The sequence below is a fragment of the Pseudophryne corroboree genome, chromosome 6, assembly GCF_028390025.1.
Source record: "Pseudophryne corroboree isolate aPseCor3 chromosome 6, aPseCor3.hap2, whole genome shotgun sequence".
NCBI lineage: Eukaryota > Metazoa > Chordata > Amphibia > Anura > Myobatrachidae > Pseudophryne > Pseudophryne corroboree.
In genome coordinates, this window is record NC_086449.1 from 109,944,303 (window position 1) to 109,970,356 (window position 26,054).

General features: G+C 47.5%; 1 protein-coding gene across 1 annotated transcript in view; it reads right to left on the reverse strand.

Moving 5' to 3' along the window:
• Nucleotides 1-23,290, reverse strand: part of AKAP8L (A-kinase anchoring protein 8 like) — a 50,631-nt gene extending 27,341 nt beyond the window's left edge. The window contains exon 1 of the mRNA XM_063931655.1: nt 23,066-23,290. Within this exon, the coding sequence (XP_063787725.1) occupies nt 23,066-23,123 (58 nt within the window). The 5' untranslated portion in view covers nt 23,124-23,290. The remainder of the gene's footprint in view (nt 1-23,065) is intronic.
• Between the last annotated feature and the right edge of the window lie 2,764 nt (nt 23,291-26,054).

Sequence of the window (26,054 nt, forward strand, 5' to 3'; positions counted from 1 at the left end):
CTTCAACCGTGCTCTTCTGCTGGCCCAAATCAAGGAAGATAGTAGGCTGTCAATTTGCCTGAATATTTTTAAGCCAATATATATAGGTGATTGCTGAAGAACATAGAGGAGCTTAGGGAGGTACACCATTTTCACTAAGTTGACCCTACCAGTAATAGTCAGAGGCAAAGCCCCCCAAACCTTAATTTTGGAGCGGAGAAAAACAATCTGCGGCGTAATATTAAGAGAAACATAAGTACAAGGGTCATTCGATACCCAAATACCCAGATACTTAAAGGAGTCTACCCACTTAAGCGGGATATGGATCAATGGGACTACCGGGATTGGACCCTTAAGTGGAGTGATGTTGGATTTATCCCAATTAATTTTGAGCCCAGAGAATTGTCCATGGGTGTTGATCATATCCAGAATTATTGGCATAGAGGAGACATAATCCTGAACAAATAGCAGGAGATCATCAGCATATAATGCTATTCTATCTTCTCTTGCGCCCACCTTAATACCCATAATATCGGGACTAGCTCTAATCAAACATGCCAATGGTTCAATAGCGATGGCGAACAGTGTGGGGGAGAGCGGGCAACCCTGTCTCGTTCCCCTGGACAAGGGGAAGGAATGTGATACGTATCCATTCACCGAGACCCTGGCCATGGGCAGAGAATAAAGCAATCTAACATATTTGATAAAATTGGGACCCATGCCAAATCTACTCATGGTTTCCCACAAGAAGGCCCACTCCACCGAATCAAAGGCCTTTGCGGCATCTAAGGAGGCTACAACAGAAGAGCAGGCCTCCCCATGAGAAACCTGAAAATGGGTGAACAAGCGCCTTAAATTAACAGCAGTGGACTTACCAGGCATAAAGCCTGTTTGGTCCGGGTGAATGATTTGGGTTATAACCCGATTGAGTCTAGAAGCCAGGACCTTGGCCAGGATTTTAATATCCGTGGGTAGCAGAGAGATAGGTCGATATGACTCAACCCTCTTGGGGTCCTTATCTGGCTTGGGAATCACTATAATCAATGCCTCCGCCATAGAAGGGGGAAGCCTATTTTGCTCAAATATAGTATTAAATAGAGTAAGCAACTGAGGGGCGAAAAATCTAACGTGCTTCTTATACAGCTCCGACGGGATACCATCAAGGCCAGAGGCCTTGCCATCTGGAGATGCGGTGATCGCAGCCTCTACCTCCTCCAACGACAGAGGAGCGTCAAGAAGGGCTCTATCCTCACTGGAGATACAGGGCAACTGGATTCGATCCAAGTAATTACACAATTCTATGGGGGAACATGTTAGTGTGGAGCTATATAACGCTTGATAATATGATACAAATTCCGTGACAATTTGGGGGGTGCGGTCTAATACCGTCCCGGCCGAGTTCACAACCTCCAGTACCGTATGAGAGGAACGGTCCCCCTTTGCAAGATTAGCCAAATAAGAGCCCGGTCTATCCCCTGTAGCGTATTGAACATGCGAGGAGAATAGAAGCCTGTGCTAGGTTTTCCCCCATAGATACTCCTTCCATTCTTTCTGAGCATGGAGCCAGTCTAATTTAGAGTTGTCCAAGCCATCCTGTATGTATATCATCTCAGAAGCAGTAACCCGAGCCTCCAGCTCAGCCTCATGTTTCTTAAAGGAGGATTTAAGACTACCCACTCTTTTGATCAAAGTCCCTCTCATGAAAGCTTTAAAGGTATCCCACAATAAGGAGATGTCGGTAGTGTCCGCATGTGAATTAAAAAATTCTAGCCAGTTAGCTTCCAATTCGGATCCCGCACCCATATGCGTGAGCCAGAAGGGGTTAAATTTCCATACTGCTTGGCCCCTCTGAGAGCTTAGGTCAATATGTACCGATACAGGGGAGTGGTCCGAAATACCCCTAGTCTCATATTTAACACCATGTATCATAGGCAGGAGCTCCCGAGTGAGGAGAGCCAAGTCTATCCTAGAGAAGGAAGTGTGGGAATGTGAGAAACATGAGTATTGCCTCAGGTCAGGATATTTCAATCTCCAGGGATCGACCAAGCCCAGCTCAGAGACAGTATCTGCAAATGGAGACCGCTTCGGCTGGGGGTTGGAGGATGCCATGGATAACCTATCCATTTCATGGTTTAAGACATTGTTAAAGTCACCCATACATATGACAGCCACCCCCGGGGACGCAGCCATGAAGGTAGACACCTTTTTAAGAACGTCAGGCGAGTAAGGTGGGGGCACATACACAGCTAGCAACAGTAAAGGAACGGAGTTGATTTTACATTTTAGAAACACATATCTCCCCCACTGATCTGTTTGTACACCATCAAGCAAGAAAGGAACAGACTTTCTAATCAGAATCGACACTCCCCGGGATGCCGAGGTATGCGTGGAATGGAAAGCCCACCCCACCCACGGCTTTTTAAGGGACAGAAGTCTAGTGTTTACCAAGTGGGTCTCCATTAAACAGATTACATCTGATGCATATTGTTTGATCTGCCTAAGTACCAAGGAACGCTTGATTTTGTCATTGATCCCCCTCACATTCCAGGACAGTAACCTGACCAGAGCCATAACAGAGCATTTTTAACGATGAAGCAGATGACCCGCGACCAGCCACCCCCAGCACATATCCACTCACCCATACCCGTGTGCAGCTGCAAAGGAAGCACATCTGAAACAAACACACTGCATATCAGAGAATAAAAACAAAACAATACTTTCGTAACATAACCCCCACCCCCACCCCGTATACCACTAAAAACTTGCAGCATACCTGATTCCCTAACAAACAACTCTCCCAAAAAGCGAACACTAACAACTAAGGCAAGAAATACCCTTACACATTTTATAAAGTCAAATAAAACAAAAGAGAGACCCAAAAAGGGGGGCCAAGAATTCAATGACCTTGCGGCAGGAGTAACCTCCAGCTAAACTCATGTCCCCCCTAGGGCCGTCAGAACAGCCCCATCTAAAGAACCACTTAGAACCATACTTCGGGACAGGGATATACCCAGGCAGGCCTGAGAGTAATCTATAGAGCTGAACAGGATGCTAGTTCAGGGCAATATGAGGCAGATATAAGGGCATAAGTAAGCACCGTAGCATATTAGAATAACAGTTTTAAAGATATCCCAGCATTTACCCCTACACAATGAGCACACATCCCTCCCAGAAATCCAATGCTTGGGTTCAGTCAGCGGCCATCGCCCGCCGTGCCGGAAAGTGTCTGTCCAGCCACACCGAAGCCTCACGAGGAGTCAAGAAGAATTTAGTTTCTCCATCCGAAACCACCCGCAGTTTAGATGGAAAGAGCATGGCATAGGGGATGTTCAGGTCACGCAGCCTGCGTTTCACAGGGACGAACTGAGCTCTATCTTTTTGCACGTCAATTGCGAAATCCGGAAAAACTGAAATCGGAGAACCGTTCCACTTGAGGGGGCCCCTAGTGCGGGCCAATTTCAGAATCACATCACTATCCCGGTAATGAAGCAGCTTGGCAATGAACGTACGGGGGGGTGCCCCTGGAGGTAAAGGACGCATCGGAACTCTGTGAGCGCGTTCCACCGCAAAATGTGGGGTGAATTCCTCCGCTCCAAACACGTCCAACAGCCACTTCTCAAGAAATTTTTCAGGGGCGGCACCCTCCTCTTTCTCAGGGAGGCCGACGAAGCGCACGTTGTTCCGCCTCAATCTCCCCTCCATATCGGTCATCTTTTTGTTTACCTCCAACATCTGCGACTCCAGGGCAGAAGTACGTCTGCCGATTGGCGTAATCGTGTCTTCCAACGTGGATACGCGCGTCTCAACTTCACCGACTCTCTCTCGCACCCGCTGAAGGTCTTGATGAATAATGGATAAGTCCGCTTGGACCTGACCGATCCTATCGGCCAAGCGGACTTCGCTGGCTGTGACCGCATCCAGCACCTTTTGCAATGCCGCATCCGTAGCCTCTGCAGAAGAGGAGCCAGCCGACGGAGAGGGCGGCGATGAGGTCGACTGTAACTCCCCCCCCTGTTGGGACCGTGTCGGAGGGTTTCTAGCAAATTTCTCTAACTTCGCCGCAGCAGATTGATGTGGTTTAACCATTGCAGCCAAGCCGGTAATAGAGAGCCAGAAATTATAGTATATCAGAACTGTCCAGGTGCTACGTGTGTAACTGTGAAGTATATCAGAACTGCCCAGCTGCCGCCTATGGACACATAGTATATCAAAACTGTCCAGTGGATGTGTATGGAGAGGGCAGTATAGCAAATCTGTCCAGGGACAGCCTGTCTAAATGCTGCCCGGAAGCATCTGCTTGAGGGCCAACAGGATAATGTATAAATTTTTATTTATTCCCCCCCCCCCACACACTGTGTCCAGTATATATCAATAAACCATAGGGGCAGCCCAGCCAAGGAGTCACTATTAGTTTATATATAGTCAGTGCAGGGAGATCTGTAGACACAGATGCTCCCACACGTCTCCCTCCAAGGCCAGCTCCGTCCTCCCAGCAGTGTGACCCAGCAGTGTAAGTGCCTCTCCGGAGGCAGACAGGGGAGTAGAGCAGAAGCCGCAGTGGTGATCAGAGGATCGGCGGCGGGACCCGCGGCGGTGCCGTAGCATAGGTCAGGCAGAGTCTCCTCGTCTCGGCTCCACACAGCGGCAGCAGGAGCGGAGACGGACAGCAGTCTCCAGCGCGGTCACGTGGTGTAGCTGGCCCCGGCACCCGGCTCACACAAACAGTCCGGCTGCAGCGGGAATCGAGGGTACAGCTCCCTGTCCGACACGGCGGCCCCACCAAGAGTTCCCACAGGTATGGGGCTATTTTCGGGCCCAGGGGGGGGACACAGGATCTAGGATTAGGATGATGAAGCTGGAGAGCCACAGAGCCCGTGTGCTACTCCATGTCCGCCTTGGCCACGCCCCTACCGCCACTTGTTTTGATAAGCGTGTGAGCGCCTTATCCACCCTAAGGGGTGTTTCCCAACGCGCCCTAACTTCTGGCGGGAAAGGGTATACCGCCAATAATTTTCTATCGGGGGAAACCCACGCATCATCACACACTTCATTTAATTTATCTGATTCAGGAAAAACTACAGGTAGTTTTTTCACACCCCACATAATACCCTTTTTTGTGGTACTTGTAGTATCAGAAATATGTAACACCTCCTTCATTGCCCTTTACAAGTAACGTGTGGCCCTAAAGGAAAATACGTTTGTTTCTTCACCGTCGACACTGAAATCAGTGTCCGTGTCTGTGTCTGTGTCGACCGACTGAGGTAAATGGGCGTTTTAAAGCCCCTGACGGTGTTTGAGACGCCTGGACAGGTACTATTTTGTTTGCCGGCCGTCTCTGTTGACATTATCACGTAATTCCTTGAATAAGCCATCCATTCCGGTGTCGACTCCCTAGAGAGTGACATCACCATTACAGGCAATTGCTCCGCCTCCTCACCAACATCGTCCTCATACATGTCGACACACACGTACCGACACACAGCACACACACAGGGTATGCTCTGATAGAGGACAGGACCCCACTAGCCCTTTGGGGAGACAGAGGGAGAGTTTGCCAGCACACACCAAAAACGCTATAATTATACAGGGACAACCTTTATATAAGTGTTTTTCCCTTATAGCATTTTAATATATATAGTCATATCGCCAAATAAGTGCCCCCCCTCTCTGTTTTAACCCTGTTTCTGTAGTGCAGTGCAGGGGAGAGCCTGGGAGCCTTCCCACCAGCATTTCTGTGAGGGAAAATGGCGGTGTGCTGAGGAGAATAGGCCCCGCCCCCTTTTCGGCGGGCTTCTTCTCCCGTTTTTCTGAGACCTGGCAGGGGTTAAATACATCCATATAGCCCCCAGGGGCTATATGTGATGTATTTTTAGCCAGAATAAGGTACTATCATTGCTGCCCAGGGCGCCCCCCCCAGCGCCCTGCACCCTCAGTGACCGCTGCTATGAAGTGTGCTGACAACAATGGCGCACAGCTGCAGTGCTGTGCGCTACCTTATGAAGACTGAAAAGTCTTCTGCCGCCGGTTTCTGGACCTCTTCACTTTTCGGCATCTGCAAGGGGGTCGGCGGCGCGGCTCCGGGACGAACCCCAGGGTGAGACCTGTGTTCCGACTCCCTCTGGAGCTAATGGTGTCCAGTAGCCTAAGAAGCCAATCCATCCTGCACGCAGGTGAGTTCACTTCTCTCCCCTAAGTCCCTCGATGCAGTGAGCCTGTTGCCAGCAGGACTCACTGAAAATAAAAAACCTAACAAAACTTTTACTCTAAGCAGCTCTTTAGGAGAGCCACCTAGATTGCACCCTTCTCGGCCGGGCACAAAAATCTAACTGAGGCTTGGAGGAGGGTCATAGGGGGAGGAGCCAGTGCACACCACCTGATCCTAAAGCTTTTACTTTTGTGCCCTGTCTCCTGCGGAGCCGCTAATCCCCATGGTCCTGACGGAGTCCCCAGCATCCACTTAGGACGTCAGAGAAAAAGGTGGTGAAACACTAGGGGGGGGTGGGGTTATAAATAGCAGAACAATGACAACCAAGGTAACACAAATTTAGCTGCAGAGAAGAAAACTCCCAAAAGTTAAAGCACATTTATACACCCTGCACCATGTCAATAAATAGGCCCCAAAGATAGCCGTTACTAGTTTTATTTACAGGCTCGTATGTAAATCCATCTTTTTTTGTTTAAAAAACAAAAACATACAAACACCCCATGAAAAGGTTTGGTTACGTCTTGCATGTGGCATAGACTGGACAGGGTGTAATGCCTGTCTTGTTAGGATTTGCATATAACACACACACTAACATCATGTTCTACAGTATTTATAAATCACCAACATACTAAGCAGCACTGAACAGTGACGGGATCATGATATAACTAAATGCTATAAATTGATATGAAACACATATTTCGTAAAAGCCCCTCAGCCTAGAGATGCACGATCAGAGGCTTGCTACCTGCATATTAATACAGCTTGCTTATTGCCAGAAGGAGAAATAAAAGCTATTTTCTTGTATTGATAATGTGCGCATGCCCGCAGGAGAATCTCTACTTCACTCAATGAACGCCGCATGCCACTGCAGTTCAGTATATCAGGGCTGGTTGGACCAGGGGGTAATAACCCCCTTAACGGACTATTTTTCCATTCAAAACTGTTCATAACATTGTTATTTTTTTGTTTTTTTATTTAATATAGTTTAAAAAGTATTTTTTTTTTATATTTTAAGTGGTTAAAGCAGCAATTGTAATACATGCCAAATGAGGCCTGTGTAGCATTTATTGCACTTGCAGTTTTAAATCAATCGGTCAATGGTTCCATTCATTGGTGGCTTTGAAAACTAAAACCGTTAGTAAACACATAGGTACTGATTTTCCCAATATATTGATCATCGGTGTCCATCCCTACTTCAGCTCTCTGTGCTGTCTGCATGGGTGGATAGACTGTTCAGCAATAACATTAAAATCAAGAGATCCCTCACTGACAAACGACATAAGCAGCTGCCTGGCTTCCCAATTAAGAGAGGGACACCAAAATATAAAACTTTATTTATAAAGAAAAACAATGATTTGCAAATTTGCTTGATTTTTGTTTTACAAAATGAATTCAGAGGCCGGAATTTAATTGTTTACTCACGCCTAATCTCCCTTCTAAAGTGACAGGAGATCGCAAGGTGATATTCAATTGTTCCCCCTCATTGTGCCCATAACAGTCAGGTTTAGCCGCGTAAAGCGGCAAAACCAGACTAAACTAATGGGTGCGATGCAAAAAGGTTCACTTTTCGTGCGTTTTGCAGTGAGCTGAAATGAAGTTCTCCTGCCCGCCGTCAGAAACATTTGAATAGCTGCCGGCGGGCGCGGCTGTGGGGGCCAGCGATAACAATTGAATTCCCCCCAGAGTGTTCCACTTTAAATCAGTAACAGGACGATTCTCTGTGATGCACGGGACAGCTACACAAATTCAAATGACACACTTCTCCAAAATACCAAGATTTTAGTGGGTCTTAAGTTATAGGGTAAGGCATTGCTACTAAGCTATTAAGTTTTCATATAAGAACAATTTCTTAAGAGACCAGTTAAAGCAAAAAAAAATTGAAAAATTGTAAAAGCATGTGATGCACGGGATTTTATGTTCACTTTCTGGGGAATCGCCCAACAGTGACTTGTGATGGATTTAACATTGACAGCTGCAGTGCATCCGAAAAGTATTCACAGCGCTTCACTTTTTCCACATTTTGTTATGTCACTGCCTTATTCCAAAATGGCAGTAATTAATTTTTTCCAGATTCAAGTCTGGGCTACTCAAGGACATTCACAGAGTTGTCCTGAAGCCACTCCTTTGATATCTTGGCTGTGTGCTTAGAGTTGTTGTCCTCCTGAAAGATGAACCGTCGCCAAAGTCTGAGGTCAAGAGCGCTCTGGAGCAGGTTTTCATCTAGGATGTCTCTGTACATTGCTGCACTCATCTTTCCCTCTATCCTGACTAGTCTTCCAATTCCTGCCGCTGAAAAACAGCCCGACACCATGATGCTGCCACCACCATGCTTCACTGTAGGGATGGTATTGGCCTGGTGATGAGCGGTGCCTGGTTTCCTCCAAACATGACGCCTGGCATTCACACCAAAGAGTTCAATCTTTGTCTCATCAGACCAGAGAATTTTGTTTCTCATGGTCTGAGAGTCCTTCAGGTGCATTTTGGCAAACTCCAGGCGGGCTGCCATGTGCTTTTTACTAATGAGTGGCTTCCGTCTGGCCACTCTACCATACAGGCCTGATTGGTGGATTGCTGCAGTGATGGTTGTCCTTCTGGAAGGTTCTCCTCTCTTCACAGGGGAATGCTGTAGCTCTGACAGAGTGACCATCGGCTTCTTGGTCACCTCCCTGACTAGGGCCTTTCTCCCCCGATCACTCAGTTTAGACGGACGGCCAGCTCTTGGAAAAGTCCTGGTGGTTTCCGAACTTCTTCCATTTATGTATGATGGGGGCCACTGTGCTCATTGGGACCTTCAAAGCAGCAGATATTTTTCTGTACCCTTCCCCAGATTTCTGTCTCGGAGTTCTACAGACAATTCCTTTGACTTCATGCTTGGTTTGTGCTCAGACATGCACTTTCAAGTGTGGGACCTTATATATAAAGGTGTGCGCCTTTCCAAATCATGTCCAATCAACTGAATTTACTACAGGTGGACTCCAATTAAGCTGTAGGAACATCTCAAGGACGATCAGTGGAAACAGGATGCACCCGAGCTCAATTTTGAGCTTCATGGCAAAGGCTGTGAATACTTATGTACATGTGATTTCTTAGTTTTTTATATTTAATAAATTAGCAAAAATCTCAAAAAAACTTTTTTCACGTTGTCATTGTGGGGTATTGGGGGTATTGGGGGTCATTCTGACCCGTTCGCATGCAGTGGTTCTTCGCTGCGGTGCAAACGGGTCTGGAATGCGCATGTGCGACAGTGGTCGCCGGGCAACGACGCTGGAAACGAAGAAAGCGGTCGCAGTGGCAACCGCAAGAAGATTGACAGAAGGAAGGCGTTCCGGTGTGTCAGCTGTCCGTTGGCGGCCGTTTTCGGGGAGTGGTATGGAAAACGCAGGCGTGTCCAGGAGAACGGAGGGCAGATGTCTGACGTCAAAGCCGGGACCTGCATCGCTGAGATCGTAGCACAGGGTAAGTAGGTATAGGGTTTACACAAAACTTTTTTAGCTAAGCAGGGCTGCACAAGCGTTTGCAGCCTGCTAAGCTAAAATACACTCCCCCATAGGCGGAGATTAGTTGATCGCACCAGCAGCAAAAAGTTGCTGGCTGCGATCAACTCGGAATGACCACCATTATGCGTAGAGTTTTGAGGGGAAAAAAGAGGATTTTGGTACTTACCGATAAATCCATTTCTCTGAATCCTCTAGGGGACACTGGAGTTCCATTATACATTAGGGGTGTGAAGCTTGCAAACTGGAGGTGTGGCACAATCTAAAACAGTATTGTCCGCACAGCCGGTTCCTCCCCCTTCACATCCCTCCTCCCTCAGTTTTGAAAATGTGACCGACAGAATTGGACATGAGACTATCGCACCTGGCGAGGAACCGAACCGTACAACAGAATAAACAGCATCCAAGAACTTCTTAAACGAAAACTAACACCGTTTGTACGAACTTGAACAATAACCCAAACACAGCAGGCCGACAGCACCGAGGTGGGCGTCCAGTGTCCCCTAGAGGATTCAGAGAAATGGATTTATCGGTAAGTACCAAAATCCTCTTTTCTCTTTCATCCACTAGGGGACACTGGAGTTCCTTATACATTAGGGGACGTTCCAAAGTTATCCCACAGGGAGGGAGTGCTATCTGTTGCCTGTAAAACCAAACGTCCGAACTTAGAATCCTCGGACGCAAAGGTATCAAACTTGTAAAATTTCGCGAACGTGTGGGCTGAGGACCACGTCGGCGCTCTACAAAGTTGAGTCGTGGAAACACCTCTGGAAGCCGCCCAGGAGGCACCCACCGACCGGGTAGTATGAGCACCCATGTGTTCCGGAACCTGTTTACCACAGGAAACATAAGCTTGCCGAATAGCAAGACTAATCCATCTAGACAGAGACTGCTTAGAAGCTGGCCAACCCTTCTTTGGCCCATCATACAGGACAAATAAGTGGTCCGACTTCCGAAAAGGACGCCGTAATGTGAACGTACACCCATAACCCTCTGACCACATCCAAGGATACATCCCCATCTGCCAGACACTGGAAGGATGGGACCACAATCGGCTGGTTTACATGAAACCCTGAAACAACTTTAGGAAGGAAATCCGCTCGTGTACGGAGTTCCGCCCGGTCCGCATGAAAAATCAAAAAGGGACTCTTACACGATAAGGCTCCTAACTCAGAAACACACCTAGCCGAAGCCAAGGCTAGCAACAACGTCACCTTCCAAGAGAGATGTTTTAGGTCTGTTCTCGGTAACGGTTCAAAGAGTGGTGATTTCAAAAAATCTAAATACCAAATTTAGATCCCACGGTGCAGTGGGAGGACAAAACGGGGGCTGTATTCTCAGAACCCCCTGTAAAAAGGTCTGAATTTCTGGTAAGGCTGCCAACCGCTGATGAAAAAGGATGGAAAGGGCCGACACTTGAACCTTCAGAGATCCCAGGCGCAGACCTAAGTATAGTCCGGCTTGAAGGAAAAGTAAAAGTCTGGATAAGTGGAAGGTCGTCGAATTCCATCCACGTTCCTGACACCAGTCAATGTACTTCTTCCAAATTCTGTAGTAATGCCCGGCCGTGACCGGTTTTCGAGCTCCAATCATAGTAGGAATAGCCGTTCTAGGTATCCCTCTGTTCCTTAAGATCCTGGTCTCAATAGCCACGCCGTTAAACGCAGCCTGTTCAGGTCCGGATGTAGAAACGGGCCTTGAGATAGCAGGTCCTCTCTCTGAGGTAACCGCCACGGTTTGTCCGCTAACAAGCCTTGTAGATCCGAGTACCAACTCCTGCGTGGCCAATCTGGTGCGATTAGAATAGCCCAGACTCGCTCTCGTTTCAGTCTCTTCAGAACCCTGGGAATAAGTGGAAACGGTGGAAAGATGTAAACCTTTTCGTACCCCCAAGGAAGTGTCAATGCGTCCACTCCTTCTGCTGCCGGATCCCTTGTTCTGGAAACATAACGGGACAGCTGATGGTTTTGCCGAGACGCCATGAGGTCCACTTGAGGAAGACCCCATCTCCTCACTACCATGTCGAAAATCTGTGGATGTAGGCACCACTCTCCCGGGTGCATGTCCTGTCGACTGAGATAATCTGCTTCCCAGTTTTCCACACCTGGAATGAACACTGCCGATGACGACGTTTCGCCGTTCCCCCCACAACAATATCTTTGTGGCTTCTTTTAGCGCTATTTTGCTCCTTGTTCCTCCCTGACTGTTTATGTAAGCCGTCGTTGTGACATTGTCCGATTGTACCCTCACGTACTGAGTCATGACTAAGTCCTCGGCGAGGAGAAGTGCATTGTAAACTGCTCTTAGTTCGAGAATGTTGATGGGCAATCTGCTCTCCTGTAATGTCCATCGTCCTTGAAACTGATGGTCTTCGAAGATGGCACCCCAACCTCTGAGGCTGGCGTCCGTTGTCAGAATCCTCCAATTCCATATCCCGAATCTCTTCCTTGCTGCGAGATTCTTGTGTAACGACCACCAAATTAATGAGACTCGTACGTGTGGTTGAAGTTGGATCCGACGATGAAGAAGCCAGTGTAAACCGGCTCCCTGAGCAAGGAGGTTCATTTGGAACGGTCGGGAATGAAGCCTGCCGTACTGGAGAGCTTCGAACGACGCCACCATTCTTCCGAGAAGTTGTACACAGAGGAGCAGAGACACTGACGGTGTCCTTAGTACTTGATCTACTAACTTCTGTATATCCTTGATCTTGGATTCTGGCAGAAAAATTTTCAACTGTACCGTGTCCAAGATGAGGCCAAGGAATTGAATTCGTTGAGTATGAATGAGGTTGGATTTCTGGAAGTTCACAATCCATCCGTGTTGAATGAGAAATTGGTGAGACATCTGAACATCCTTGATCAGCTTCTCTTGAGAGGAGGCCTTGATTAGAAGATCGTCTAGAGAGGGTATTATCGTGACTCCCAACATTCTCAACCCCGCAACCATGATCGCCATTATCTTCGTGAAGATCCTTGGCGCTGATGATAGACCAAATGGCAGGGCTCTGAATTGGTAATGATCTTTCACCAATGCAAACCTTAGGTAAGCTTGGTAGGGAGCCCAAATTGGAATATGGAGGTATGCATCCTTTATGTCCATGGACACCATTAATTCGCCCTGTTCCAGACCTGCAATGACCGACTGGATTGATTCCATCTTGAATCTGTATATCTTTAGAAACTGGTTTAAAACTTTTAAATTGAGTAAAGGTCTGACTGTTCCGTCTGGCTTTGGCACGACAAAAAGACTGGAATAGAAACCCGTTCCTCTCTGAGAGGCGGAAACTGTAGTAATGACCTTTGACCGTAGTAATTTTTGAATGGCTGTCAGTAGAGCTTCTGCCTTCTGAGGGCATTGAGGCAGACCCGTTGTAAAAAACTGACTGCGAGGTCTCAGTTGAAAATCTAATCTGTACCCCTGGTAGATTATGTCGTTGACCCAAAGATCTGGAGAGGTGACGGACCATATGTCCCGAAAACTCTCCAGCCGGCCCCCCACCAAGGGAGATCCCAGGTGGGCCGGGAGACCCTCATGCCACGGTTTTGTCAACAGGTTTATCCTGTTGTCTGGCAGCTGCCTGTGCGCGGCCTCTACCTCTGCCTCCACGGACTTGTGTACCAAAACCTCGTCCTCGGCCGAAAGGACCGCGATCTAAATGAATTAAACGCCGGTCCCGAATATCCTCTTCTAGCCTGTGGAACGGCTCTCGTATATGGAGTAGGCAGAAAGGTACATTTCCCTGCTGTAGCCTGCGAAATCCACTTATCCAACTCAGCACCGAAAAGCATCTCTTCCCCAAAGGGGATGGATTCAACTGCCTTCTTGGTGTCAGAGTCGCCTTGCCATTCTCTGAGCCATAAAATCCGTCTAGCTGATATGGCCGAAGCGGAGATGCGCGAAGCTATTCTACTAAGATCCTGAGAGGCTTGACACAAGTATGAAGCAGATTCTCGAATGTGGTCCGCCAGTTGGGTAATCTCTTCCAAGCTATTTTCCTCCTCAATAGCTTGTACAATGCGGCCAGACCACGCGCCCATGGCCTTGTTGACCCAAGCACATACGATCGCAGGTCTCTGTGCCGCACCTGCTGCCATGAAAATTGACTTTAAAGTAGTGTCTACCTTCCGATCTGATGCATCTTTTAAAGTCGTCACATTAGGTATTGCCAATATTGTCTTTTTTTATAATCTTCCTAGGGAAGCATCCACTACAGGTGGAGTCTCCCACTTATCCATGACACCCTTGGGCAGAGGATAAGTCGCTTGAAACCTCTTTGGAAATTGAAAGCGTTTGTCCGGCTGTTTCCAAGCCTCCTCCATCTGAGATTGGAGGGATTTAGGAATGGGAAACACCGCAGAACGCGGCTTTTGTGATTCGAATAAATCGAATTCTTCTGGTTCCTTGACGTCTTCCGCCTTAAAGTCTAGGATCTCTTTCACTGCTTCAATCAAAGACTCAATACCCGAGATTTCCGTGTCTACTTCCGGAAAATCTGCGTCCAGGGTAGATTCAATTACCTCACCTTCCTCCGTATCCATGACAGGATCTCCTTCCTCGTCTGGTTCTGTTATGATAGGAAGAGGTCTTTTAACTGCCTTACGCATATTCGTTTCTGCATGTGCCCGCGGCGTTAACTTGATGAGAAATTCCTCCATCGTCTTAGAGAATCCCGCAGCCCATTCCGATAGTTGTCTGCGGGATTCCGCCATCTCCTGTGAGATTTTATTTGTCAGGTTTTCTTCCCATGACCTAGGCGGAGCACTGCTCCTAGGTGGAGCGTCCTTGTCCAAGCAGGAGTCGTACACTCCGGAGCTGCCAACCCGCGTGCTCTTCTTGTTACATTTCGTACAAACATAGCAGGTCTTGGAAGTCTTGGCTGGTGCTTTAAACATGCTATTTAAACTCCCTAGTAGGGTATTACTCAGCGCTTTTACCTTTTGAACTATGAAGGTAAAGACTGAGGGATGACGGAAGCGAAAGTATTGGAACCGGCTGGCAAACTTATCCCTTCAATATGTAAAAGGAGGGAAAATGACAAAACCCCAAAAAAAAAAAAATTAGAAAGAGAAAAAATAAAAAATAAGAATTTACTTACCGATAATTCTATTTCTCATAGTCCGTAGTGGATGCTGGGGACTCCGTAAGGACCATGGGGAATAGCGGCTCCGCAGGAGACTGGGCACATCTAAATAAAGCTTTTGGACTATCTGGTGTGCACTGGCTCCTCCCCCTATGACCCTCCTCCAAGCCTCAGTTAGGATACTGTGCCCGGACGAGCGTACACAATAAGGAAGGATTTTGAATCCCGGGTAAGACTCATATCAGCCACACCAATCACACCGTATAACCTGTGATCTGAACCCAGTTAACAGCATGATAACAGAGGAGCCTCTGAAAGATGGCTCACAACAATAATAACCCGATTTTTGTAACAATAACTATGTACAAGTATTGCAGACAATCCGCACTTGGGATGGGCGCCCAGCATCCACTACGGACTATGAGAAATAGAATTATCGGTAAGTAAATTCTTATTTTCTCTAACGTCCTAAGTGGATGCTGGGGACTCCGTAAGGACCATGGGGATTATACCAAAGCTCCCAAACGGGCGGGAGAGTGCGGATGACTCTGCAGCACCAAATGAGAGAACTCCAGGTCCTCCTCAGCCAGGATATCAATTTTGTAGAATTTTACAAACGTATTTGCTCCTGACCAAGTAGCTGCTCGGCAAAGTTGTAAAGCCGAGACCCCTCGGGCAGCCGCCCAAGATGAGCCCACCTTCCTTGTGGAGTGGGCATTTACAGATTTTTGGCTGTGGCAGGCCTGCCACAGAATGTGCAAGCTGAATTGTACTACAAATCCAACGAGCAATAGTCTGCTTAGAAGCAGGAGCACCCAGCTTGTTGGGTGCATACAGGATAAACAGCGAGTCAGATTTCCTGACTCCAGCCGTCCTGGAAACATATTTTCAGGGCACTGACAACGTCTAGCAACTTGGAGGCCTCCAAGTCCCTAGTAGCCGCAGGCACCACCAATAGGTTGGTTCAGGTGAAACGCTGAAACCACCTTGGGGAGAAACTGAGGACGAGTCCTCAATTCCGCCCTGTCCGAATGGAAAATCAGATAAGGGCTTTTTCAGGATAAAGCCGCCAATTCTGACACGCGCCTGGCCCAGGCCAGGGCCAACTGCATGACCACTTTTCATGTGAGATATTTTAACTCCACAGATTTAAGTGGTTCAAACCAATGTGACTTTTGGAACCCAAAACTACATTGAGATCCCAAAGTGCCACTGGAGGCACAAAAGGAGGCTGTATATGCAGTACCCCTTTTACAAACGTTTGAACTTCAGGGACTGAAGCTAGTTCTTTTTTGGAAGAAAATTGACAGGGCCGAAATTTGAACCTTAATGGACCCCAATTTCAGGCCCATAGACACTCCTGTTTGCAGGAAATGTAGGAATCGACCCAGTTGAATTTCCTCCGTCGGGCCTTACTGGCCTCGCACCACGCAACATATTTTCGCCAATTGCGGTGATAATGTTTTTGTGGTTACATCCTTCCTGGCTTTGATCAGGATAGGGATGACTTCATCCGGAATGCCTTTTTTCCTTCAGGATCCGGCGTTCAACCGCCATGCCGTCAAACGCAGCCGCGGTAAGTCTTGGAACAGACAGGGTCCTTGCTGGAGCAGGTCCCTTCTTAGAGGTAGAGGCCACGGATCTTCCGTGAGCATCTCTTGAAGTTCCGGTTACCAAGTTCTTCTTGGCCAATCCGGAACCACGAATATAGAGCTTACTCCTCTCCATCTTATCAATCTCAGTACCTTGGGTATGAGAGGCAGAGGAGGGAACACATACCTTGACTGGTACACCCACGGTGTTACCAGAGCGTCTACAGCTTATTGCCTGAGGGTCCCTGGACCTGGCGCAATACCTGTCGAGTTTTTAATCATGTGGAAGACTTCTTGGTGAAGTCCCCACTCTCCCGGGTGGAGGTCGTGCTGAGGAAGTCTGCTTCCCAGTTGTCCACTCCCGGAATGAATACTGCTGACAGTGCTATCACATGATTTTCCGCCCAGCGAAGAATCCTTGCAGCTTCTGCCATTGCCCTCCTGCTTCTTGTGCCACCCTGTCTGTTTACGTGGGTGACTGCCGTGATGTTGTCCGACTGGATCAACACCGGCTGACCTTGAAGCAGAGGTCTTGCTAAGCTTAGAGCATTGTAAATGTCCCTTAGCTTCAGGATATTTATGTGAAGTGATGTCTCCAGGCTTGACCATAAGCCCTGGATATTCCTTCCCTGTGTGACTGCTCCCCAGCCTCGCAGGCTGGCATCCGTGGTCACCAGGACCCAGTCCTGAATGCCTAATCTGCGGCCCTCTAGAAGATGAGCACTCTGCAACCACCACAGGAGGGACACCCTTGTCCTTGGTGACAGGGTTATCCGCTGATGCATCTGAAGATGCGACCCGGACCATTTGTCCAGCAGGTCCCACTGGTGCGTGGAATCTGTCGAATGGGATTGCTTCGTAGGAAGCCACCATTTTACCCAGAACCCTTGTGCATTGATGCACTGAGACTTGGCTCGGTTTTAGGAGGTTCCTGACTAGCTCGGATAACTCCCTGGCTTTCTCCTCCGGGAGAAACACCTTTTTCTGGACTGTGTCCAGGATCATCCCTAGGAACAGAAGACACGTCGTCGGAACCAGGTGCGATTTTGGAATATTGAGAATCCAATCGTGCTGCCGCAACACTACCTGAGATAGTGCTACACCGACCTCCAACTGTTCCCTGGATCTTACCCTTATCAGGGAATTGTCCAAGTAAGGGATAACTAAAATTCACTTCCTTCGAAGGAATATCATCATTTCGGCCATTACCTTGGTAAAGACCTGGGGTGCCGTGGACCATCCATACGGCAGCGTCTGAACTGATAGTGACAGTTCTGTACCATAAACCTGAGGTACCCTTGGTGAGAAGGGTAAATTTTGACATGAAGGTAAGCATCCTTGATGTCCCGAGACATCATGTAGTCCCCTTCTTCCAGGTTCGCAATCACTGCTCTGAGTGACTCAATCTTGAATTTGAACCTCTGTATGTAAGTGTTCAAAGATTTTAGATTTAGAATCGGTCTCACCGAGCCGTCCGGCTTCGGTACCACAACAGTGTGGAATAATACCCCGTTCCCTGTTGCAGGAGGGGTATCTTGATTATCACCTGCTGGGAATACAGCTTGTGAATGGCTTCCAAAACTGTCTCCCTGTCAGAAGGAGACATCGGTAAAGCCGACTTTAGGAAACGGCGAGGGGGAGACGTCTCGAATTCTAATTTGTACCCCTGAGATATCACCTGAAGGATCCAGGAGTCTACTTGCGAGTGAGCCCACTGCGCGCTGAAATTCATTGAGACGGGCCCCCCACCGTGCCTGATTCTGCTTGTAAAGCCCCAGCGTATACTGAGGGCTTGGCAGAGGCGGGAGAGGGTTTCTGTTCCTGGGAACTGGCTGATTTCTGCAGCCTTTTTCCTCTCCCTCTGTCACGGGGCAGAAATGAGGAACCTTGTCCACGAAAAGACTGCGCCTGATAATACGGCATCTTCTCATGTTGAGAGGCGACCTGGGGTACAAACGTGGAATTCCCAGCTGTTGCCGTGGCAACCAGGTCTGAAAGACCGACCCCAAATAACTCCTCCCCTTAATAAAGCAATACTTCCAAATGCCGTTTGGAATACGCATCACCTGACCACTGACGTGTCCATAACCCTCTACTGGTAGAAATGGACAACGCGCTTAGACTTGATGCCAGTCGGCAAATATTCCGCTGTGCATCACGCATATATAGAAATGCATCTTTTAAATGCTCTATAGGCAAAAATATACTGTCCCTATCTAGGGTATCAATATTTTCAGTCAGGGAATCCGACCACGCCAACCCAGCACTGCACATCCAGGCTGAGGCGATTGCTGGTCGCAGTATAACACCAGTATGTGTGTAAATACCTTTTAGGATACCCTCCTGCTTTCTATCAGCAGGATCCTTAAGGGCGGCCATCGCAGGCGAAGGTAGAGCCCTTACAAGCGTGTGAGCGCTTTATCCACCCTAGGGGGTGTTTCCCAACGCACCCTAACCTCTGGCGGGAAAGGATATAATGCCAATAACATTTTAGAAATTATCAGTTGTTATCGGGGGAAACCCACGCATCATCACACACCTCATTTAATTTCTCAGATTCAGGAAAACTACAGGTAGTTTTTCCTCACCGAACATAATACCCCTTTTTTTGGTGGTACTCGTATTATCAGAAATGTGTAAAACATTTTTCATTGCCTCAATCATGTAACGTGTGGCCCTACTGGAAGTCACATTCGTCTCTTCACCGTCGACACTGGAGTCAGTATCCGTGTCGGCGTCTATATCTGCCATCTGAGGTAACGGGCGCTTTAGAGCCCCTGACGGCCTATGAGACGTCTGGACAGGCACAAGCTGAGTAGCCGGCTGTCTCATGTCAACCACTGTCTTTTATAAAGAGCTGACACTGTCACGTAATTCCTTCCAACAGTTCATCCACTCAGGTGTCGACCCCCTAGGGGGTGACATCACTATTACAGGCAATCTGCTCCGTCTCCACATCATTTTTCTCCTCATACATGTCGACACAAAAGTACCGACATACAGCACACACACAGGGAATGCTCTGATAGAGGACAGGACCCCACTAGCCCTTTGGGGAGACAGAGGGAGAGTTTGCCAGCACACACCAGAGCGCTATATATATATAGGGATAACCTTATATAAGTGTTTTTCCCCTTATAGCTGCTGTATAGTTAATACTGCGCCTAATTAGTGCCCCCCTCTCTTTTTTAACCCTTTCTGTAGTGTAGTGACTGCAGGGGAGAGCCAGGGAGCTTCCCTCCAACGGAGCTGTGAGGGAAAATGGCGCCAGTGTGCTGAGGAGATAGGCTCCGCCCCCTTATCGGCGGCCTTATCACCCGTTTTTCTATGTATTCTGGCAGGGGTTAAATGCATCCATATAGCCCAGGAGCTATATGTGATGCATTTTTTGCCATCCAAGGTGTTTTTATTGCGTTTCAGGGCGCCCCCCCCCCCAGCGCCCTGTACCCTCAGTGACCGAAGTGTGAAGTGTGCTGAGAGCAATGGCGCACAGCTGCAGTGCTGTGCGCTACCTTGTTGAAGACAGGACGTCTTCTGCCTTCTGGCTCTGTAAGGGGGCCGGCGGCGCGGCTCCGGGACCCATCCATGGCTGGGCCTGTGATCGTCCTTCTGGAGCTAATGTCCAGTAGCCTAAGAAGCCCAATCCACTCTGCACGCAGGTGAGTTCGCTTCTTCTCCCCTTAGTCCCTCGATGCAGTGAGCCTGTTGCCAGCAGGTCTCACTGAAAATAAAAAACCTAAACTAAAACTTTCACTAAGAAGCTCAGGAGAGCCCCTAGTGTGCACCCTTCTCGTTCAGGCACAGAGATCTAACTGAGGCTTGGAGGAGGGTCATAGGGGGAGGAGCCAGTGCACACCAGATAGTCCAAAAGCTTTCTTTAGATGTGCCCAGTCTCCTGCGGAGCCGCTATTCCCCATGGTCCTTACGGAGTCCCCAGCATCCACTTAGGACGTTAGAGAAAATAATAATTCACTAGCCGGTTTGCAACCCTCACAGGCCGAACTGTAAATCAGTTACGATGGTAGGGTTGTCCACGTGCTTCTCAGTATTGTCTTCAGGATCTTTGTATAGAAATCCTTTGAAGATATAAATGGTAAGTAGAATTAATTTTACTGGAATCTTCATGTAAAATAAGTGTATATATATATATATATATATATATATATATATATATATATATATATATATATATATACATATATTTCTACCAGCAGGGGGAGCTATTGCTGTATTAAAATTGCATTATACTAGGGCCAGGGTTTAACCCCTCCCAGTGGATGAGGATAGTGATTTCCAAGGAGGGGGGGTTTATATCCTCCCCTTATAATAGCGCCAGTACTTGTATAATAAAATGGCCGACACTCCAATTTTTTATTCACCTCATGATTTTATATTAAGCCCCTGGGAAGGTCTAATGTACCAGCTTATATCTTTCCTGTCCTTCCTGGTAACCCTGCAGCAGCGTCTGTGTGCTCCAGTACCTCTTTGCGATCCCTGCCGCCGCGCCCGCCAGAGCCTCCAGCGTCTACTACTCTCTGCACTCCGGGACCGCCCGCCGCCAGAGCAAAGCCCCTGCGGCGGTAGATTGCCTCTGTGTGCGCGCGCTACGGGACGTATGTCTCCAGTCCCGCAGCGCGCCTTTGTATACAGGAGGGGGGATAATGATGTTCTAACCCCCCCGCGGCTGAAGCTCTACTGCCGCACTAGCAGTGTTATAGGGTCTGTAAAAGTTACTTACAGCGCTATACTACTGGAGTTTCTAATAGGCTTCAGCAGGAATTTAATTAAGAATCTAACAGGGCCCTTTGAAATACCAGTACTCACTTTTAGATGAGGATTCCAGGATGAGAGATGCAGGTCCCTTCAAAAGGGTTCTTTGTCTCTCTATAAAGTTAGCCTTGTCTCCCTTTTATTAGGTGGACGCAGCTTCAAACTACTTATATTTAGATTTTTGTCAGGAGCTCAAAGCTCCATGTGCTACCTCCAAGCACAATTTTCAAAACTGAGGGAGGAGGGATGTGAAGGGGGAGGAGCCGGCTGTGCAGACAATACTGTTTTAGATTGTGCCACACCTCCGGTTTGCAAGCTTCACACCCCTAATGTATAATGGAACTCCAGTGTCCCCTAGTGGATGAAAGAGAAAATGAATTTATTCCATTTTGGATTAAGGCTGTAACATAACAAAATGTGGAAAAAGTGAAGCGCTGTGAATACTTTCCGGATGCACTACACATACAATGATCGAACTCAAATAGGTAATACCCTTTTGACACTATGGATCACCCTCTATTCCTGCAAAGCCTTCACTGCCTTGGTCTGCTTCCAGTTGGTGTTTTTTATTTTAAAAATGTTTTAATTTTTTTGTAGACATACTGCTGCGTTATATATATCATATGAAAGCCCATGAAAAGAGGTTTAAAATGAGACCAACTCCCGTCTAGCTCAATTAGGTGAGCGGCAAGTGCAATTTAAAACATAATTTTTTTTGTAAAAAAAAATAAAAAAAATGCAGCTTTAAAGGCATATCATTTCAAAACCAGTGTACTTATCAGCCTACGATTTGGGGGTTTTCTTTACCAGTTTACACCCATAGCAGCATTTATTATACCAAATTTCATTGCAATCTGAAATGCTCAGTTTGAAACCTATGTTGATTTGTACCCCTTTTACACCAGCCAGTATACAACACAGGTTATTGCACATGAACGTGCATAACCCGTGTTGCTGGCTGGTGTAAAAGGGCTGAGTTGGAATAATCCGGGTTGAGTGACCCAGTATTTCAACTAGGGTAGGCTTGCAGGGTTGAACACGGGCTCAACCCGGTAAGCTATGCAGTGTAAACGGAAGCCGAGTCAACCGGGTAGCACCCATGTCAGGCTCCCGGCTGCGACCAACGTTTTTAGATGGAAAATGGGTATAAATGTGGAATAACACATACGCTACATTCGGACTAAGAGGCAAATTGTATGCGGTTAGCATACCGGGTGATTCCCCCTCTATGGGTGTCCATGACACCTATAGAGGGAGAATAGACCCATGGCGAGCCCGCAAGGGGCTTCGTTGTGCTCGCCCCCTGCCGGCATTCTACTGCGCGGGATGCCGATGTCGGCATACTGACATTTGGCATCCCGTGCGGCGGTAAACCATACCGAACCCAAGCACATTTAAGAGCGGGGGGGGGGGCACATCGCAGGAATCGCAACATATGGCGCAAATAGGATGGGTATGTGAGGACAGTCCAGCTTGTATCCTTATGTACTGTAGGGCTGCTGCACTATTCCCTGTATATGTACTTTGTAAGGCGCTGCAGACCCCTTGTGGCGTCCTAGAAATACAGGCTAACAATAATAAATGCAGAGTTGACATCAATGCAGCGCACCCCACAATACTGACAGAATGCTGCATGTATTTCCTATTACTGCAAGCAGGGGACATTACTATTACTAGCTATATATATATATATATATATATATACATACATACACACACACACAGATATATAGTAGACAGGGGACACAGACTGCGGGCATGCTGCCTGTGCTACACCCGTCTACATACAGCTGTGTGCTGACTGCTGCTGTACATAGCCAATGAAGACTCTGTATGTATGCACACACGCGCACAAATAGTTATAGTTTTATATATATATATATATATATCTGTCAATGCCTGTTCACATTACACGTACACAGCCCACCCATTAACATTCCCCTACCGTCCCCTCCCGGATATCTGCCTCTCCCCGAGTAACCGCCTCCTCTTCGCCCGTCCATCACTGAAATCCGGTGTCCGGTTTCCCCACACCACCAGCTGGTGCCCCAGCAGCGATCCCGCCTCTGGGCCGGCGCTATTGGCCTGGAGTCCTGCCACTCCTCCGGCTGGAGGCCAGTATTGGTTCTTTCTCTAGTCTCAGCCTGTTCCCCCTAACTCCTCCTCTTCCGGGACTGACTTGTGTTAACCCGCCCCTGACAATGCTCAGTCTCGCGGACGTCACCGGCCCGCCATTCCCACGTGGTATTCTGCGCGGTCACGTGATCTTGCTGTGACACACGTGACCGAGCTTTTCTGTGTGGCGATGGCACCATCTAGCACACAGGCTCAAGACTAGAGAGATGGCTGCCAGTTGGTGCCCAGGAGCGAACATGTGCTGTAACTACGATGCTGAAGTTAGCTTCTTATTCGGCCAGCTTCTTATTCACTTCTTATTCAAGCTCTAGCTTCTTATTCACTTCTTATTCGAACTCCAGCTTCTTATTCAGATCATTCAGTTTTGCAAGGGTTAATGAGTCTTGGGTAACAAATTTGACACCTGAAATCAACAGAGTAGGTTCCCTTACATATGACGCAGTTGTATTTTGCCTGGCCCAACGCTGTTTTGGGCATGAAATACACTGGCAAAGTGGGCACACACACACCATATTTTACCATTTTGAATAAGTAGCTGTAGTTTTGCAAGGGTTAAGCCGTCTTGGGCCACAAAACTGACACCTGAAATCAACAGAGGGTGGTCACTTACATATGACGCAGTTGTATTTTGCTTGGCCCAACGCTGTTTTGGGCATGAAATACACTGGCAAAGTGGGCACACACACCATATTTTGCCATTTTGAATAAGTAGCTGTAGTTTAGCAAGGGTTAACCAGTCTTGGGCCACAAATTTGAACCCCAAAAACAACAGAGGGTGGTCACTTACATATGACGCAGTTGTATTTTGCTTGGCCCAACGCTGTTTTGGGCATGAAATACACTGGCAAAGTGGGCACACACACCATATTTTGCCATTTTGAATAAGTAGCTGTAGTTTAGCAAGGGTTAACTAGTCTTGGGCCACAAATTTGAACCCCAAAAACAACAGAGGGTGGTCACTTACATATGACGCAGTTGTATTTTGCCTGGCCCAACGCTGTTTTGGGCATGAAATACACTGGCAAAGTGGGCACACACACCATATTTTACCATTTTGAATAAGTAGCTGTAGTTTTGCAAGGGTTAACCAGTCTTGGGCCACAAAACTGACACCTGAAATCAACAGAGGGTGGTCACTTACATATGACGCAGTTGTATTTTGTTTGGCCCAACGCTGTTTTGGGCATGAAATACACTGGCAAAGTGGGCACACACACCATATTTTGCCATTTTGAATAAGTAGCTGTAGTTTTGCAAGGGTTAACCAGTCTTGGGCCACAAATCTGACACCTGAAATCAACAGAGGGTGGTCACTAACATATGACGCAGTTGTATTTTGCCTGGCCCAACGCTGTTTTGGGCATGAAATACACTGGCAAAGTGGGCACACACACCATATTTTACCATTTTGAATAAGTAGCTGTAGTTTTGCAAGGGTTAACCAGTCTTGGGCCACAAATCTGACACCTGAAATCAACAGAGGGTGGTCACTTACATATGACGCAGTTGTATTTTGCTTGGCCCAACGCTGTTTTGGGCATGAAATACACTGGCAAAGTGGGCACACACACCATATTTTGCCATTTTGAATAAGTAGCTGTAGTTTTGCAAGGGTTAACCAGTCTTGGGCCACAAATCTGACACCTGAAATCAACAGAGGGTGGTCACTAACATATGACGCAGTTGTATTTTGCCTGGCCCAACGCTGTTTTGGGCATGAAATACACTGGCAAAGTGGGCACACACACCATATTTTACCATTTTGAATAAGTAGCTGTAGTTTTGCAAGGGTTAACTAGTCTTGGGCCACAAATTTGACCCCCAAAAACAACAGAGGGTGGTCACTTATATATGACACAGTTGTATTTTGCCTGGCCCAACGCTGTTTTGGGCATGAAATACACTGGCAAAGTGGGCACACACACCATATTTTACCATTTTGAATAAGTAGCTGTAGTTTTGCAAGGGTTAACCAGTCTTGGGCCACAAAACTGACACCTGAAATCAACAGAGGGTGGTCACTTACATATGACGCAGTTGTATTTTGCTTGGCCCAACGCTGTTTTGGGCATGAAATACACTGGCAAAGTGGGCACACACACCATATTTTGCCATTTTGAATAAGTAGCTGTAGTTTAGCAAGGGTTAACTAGTCTTGGGCCACAAATTTGAACCCCAAAAACAACAGAGGGTGGTCACTTACATATGACGCAGTTGTATTTTGCCTGGCCCAACGCTGTTTTGGGCATGAAATACACTGGCAAAGTGGGCACACACACCATATTTTACCATTTTGAATAAGTAGCTGTAGTTTTGCAAGGGTTAACCAGTCTTGGGCCACAAAACTGACACCTGAAATCAACAGAGGGTGGTCACTTACATATGACGCAGTTGTATTTTGCTTGGCCCAACGCTGTTTTGGGCATGAAATACACTGGCAAAGTGGGCACACACACCATAATTTTACCATTTTGAATAAGTAGCTGTAGTTTAGCAAGGGGTAACTAGTCTTGGGCCACACATTTGACCACCAAAAACAACAGAGGGTGGTCACTTACATATGACCCACTTGTATTTTGCCTGGCCCAACGCTGTTTTGGGCATGAAATACACTGGCAAAGTGGGCACACACACCATATTTTACCATTTTGAATAAGTAGCTGTAGTTTTGCAAGGGTTAACCAGTCTTGGGCCACAAAACTGACACCTGAAATCAACAGAGGGTGGTCACTTACATATGACGCAGTTGTATTTTGCTTGGCCCAACGCTGTTTTGGGCATGAAATACACTGGCAAAG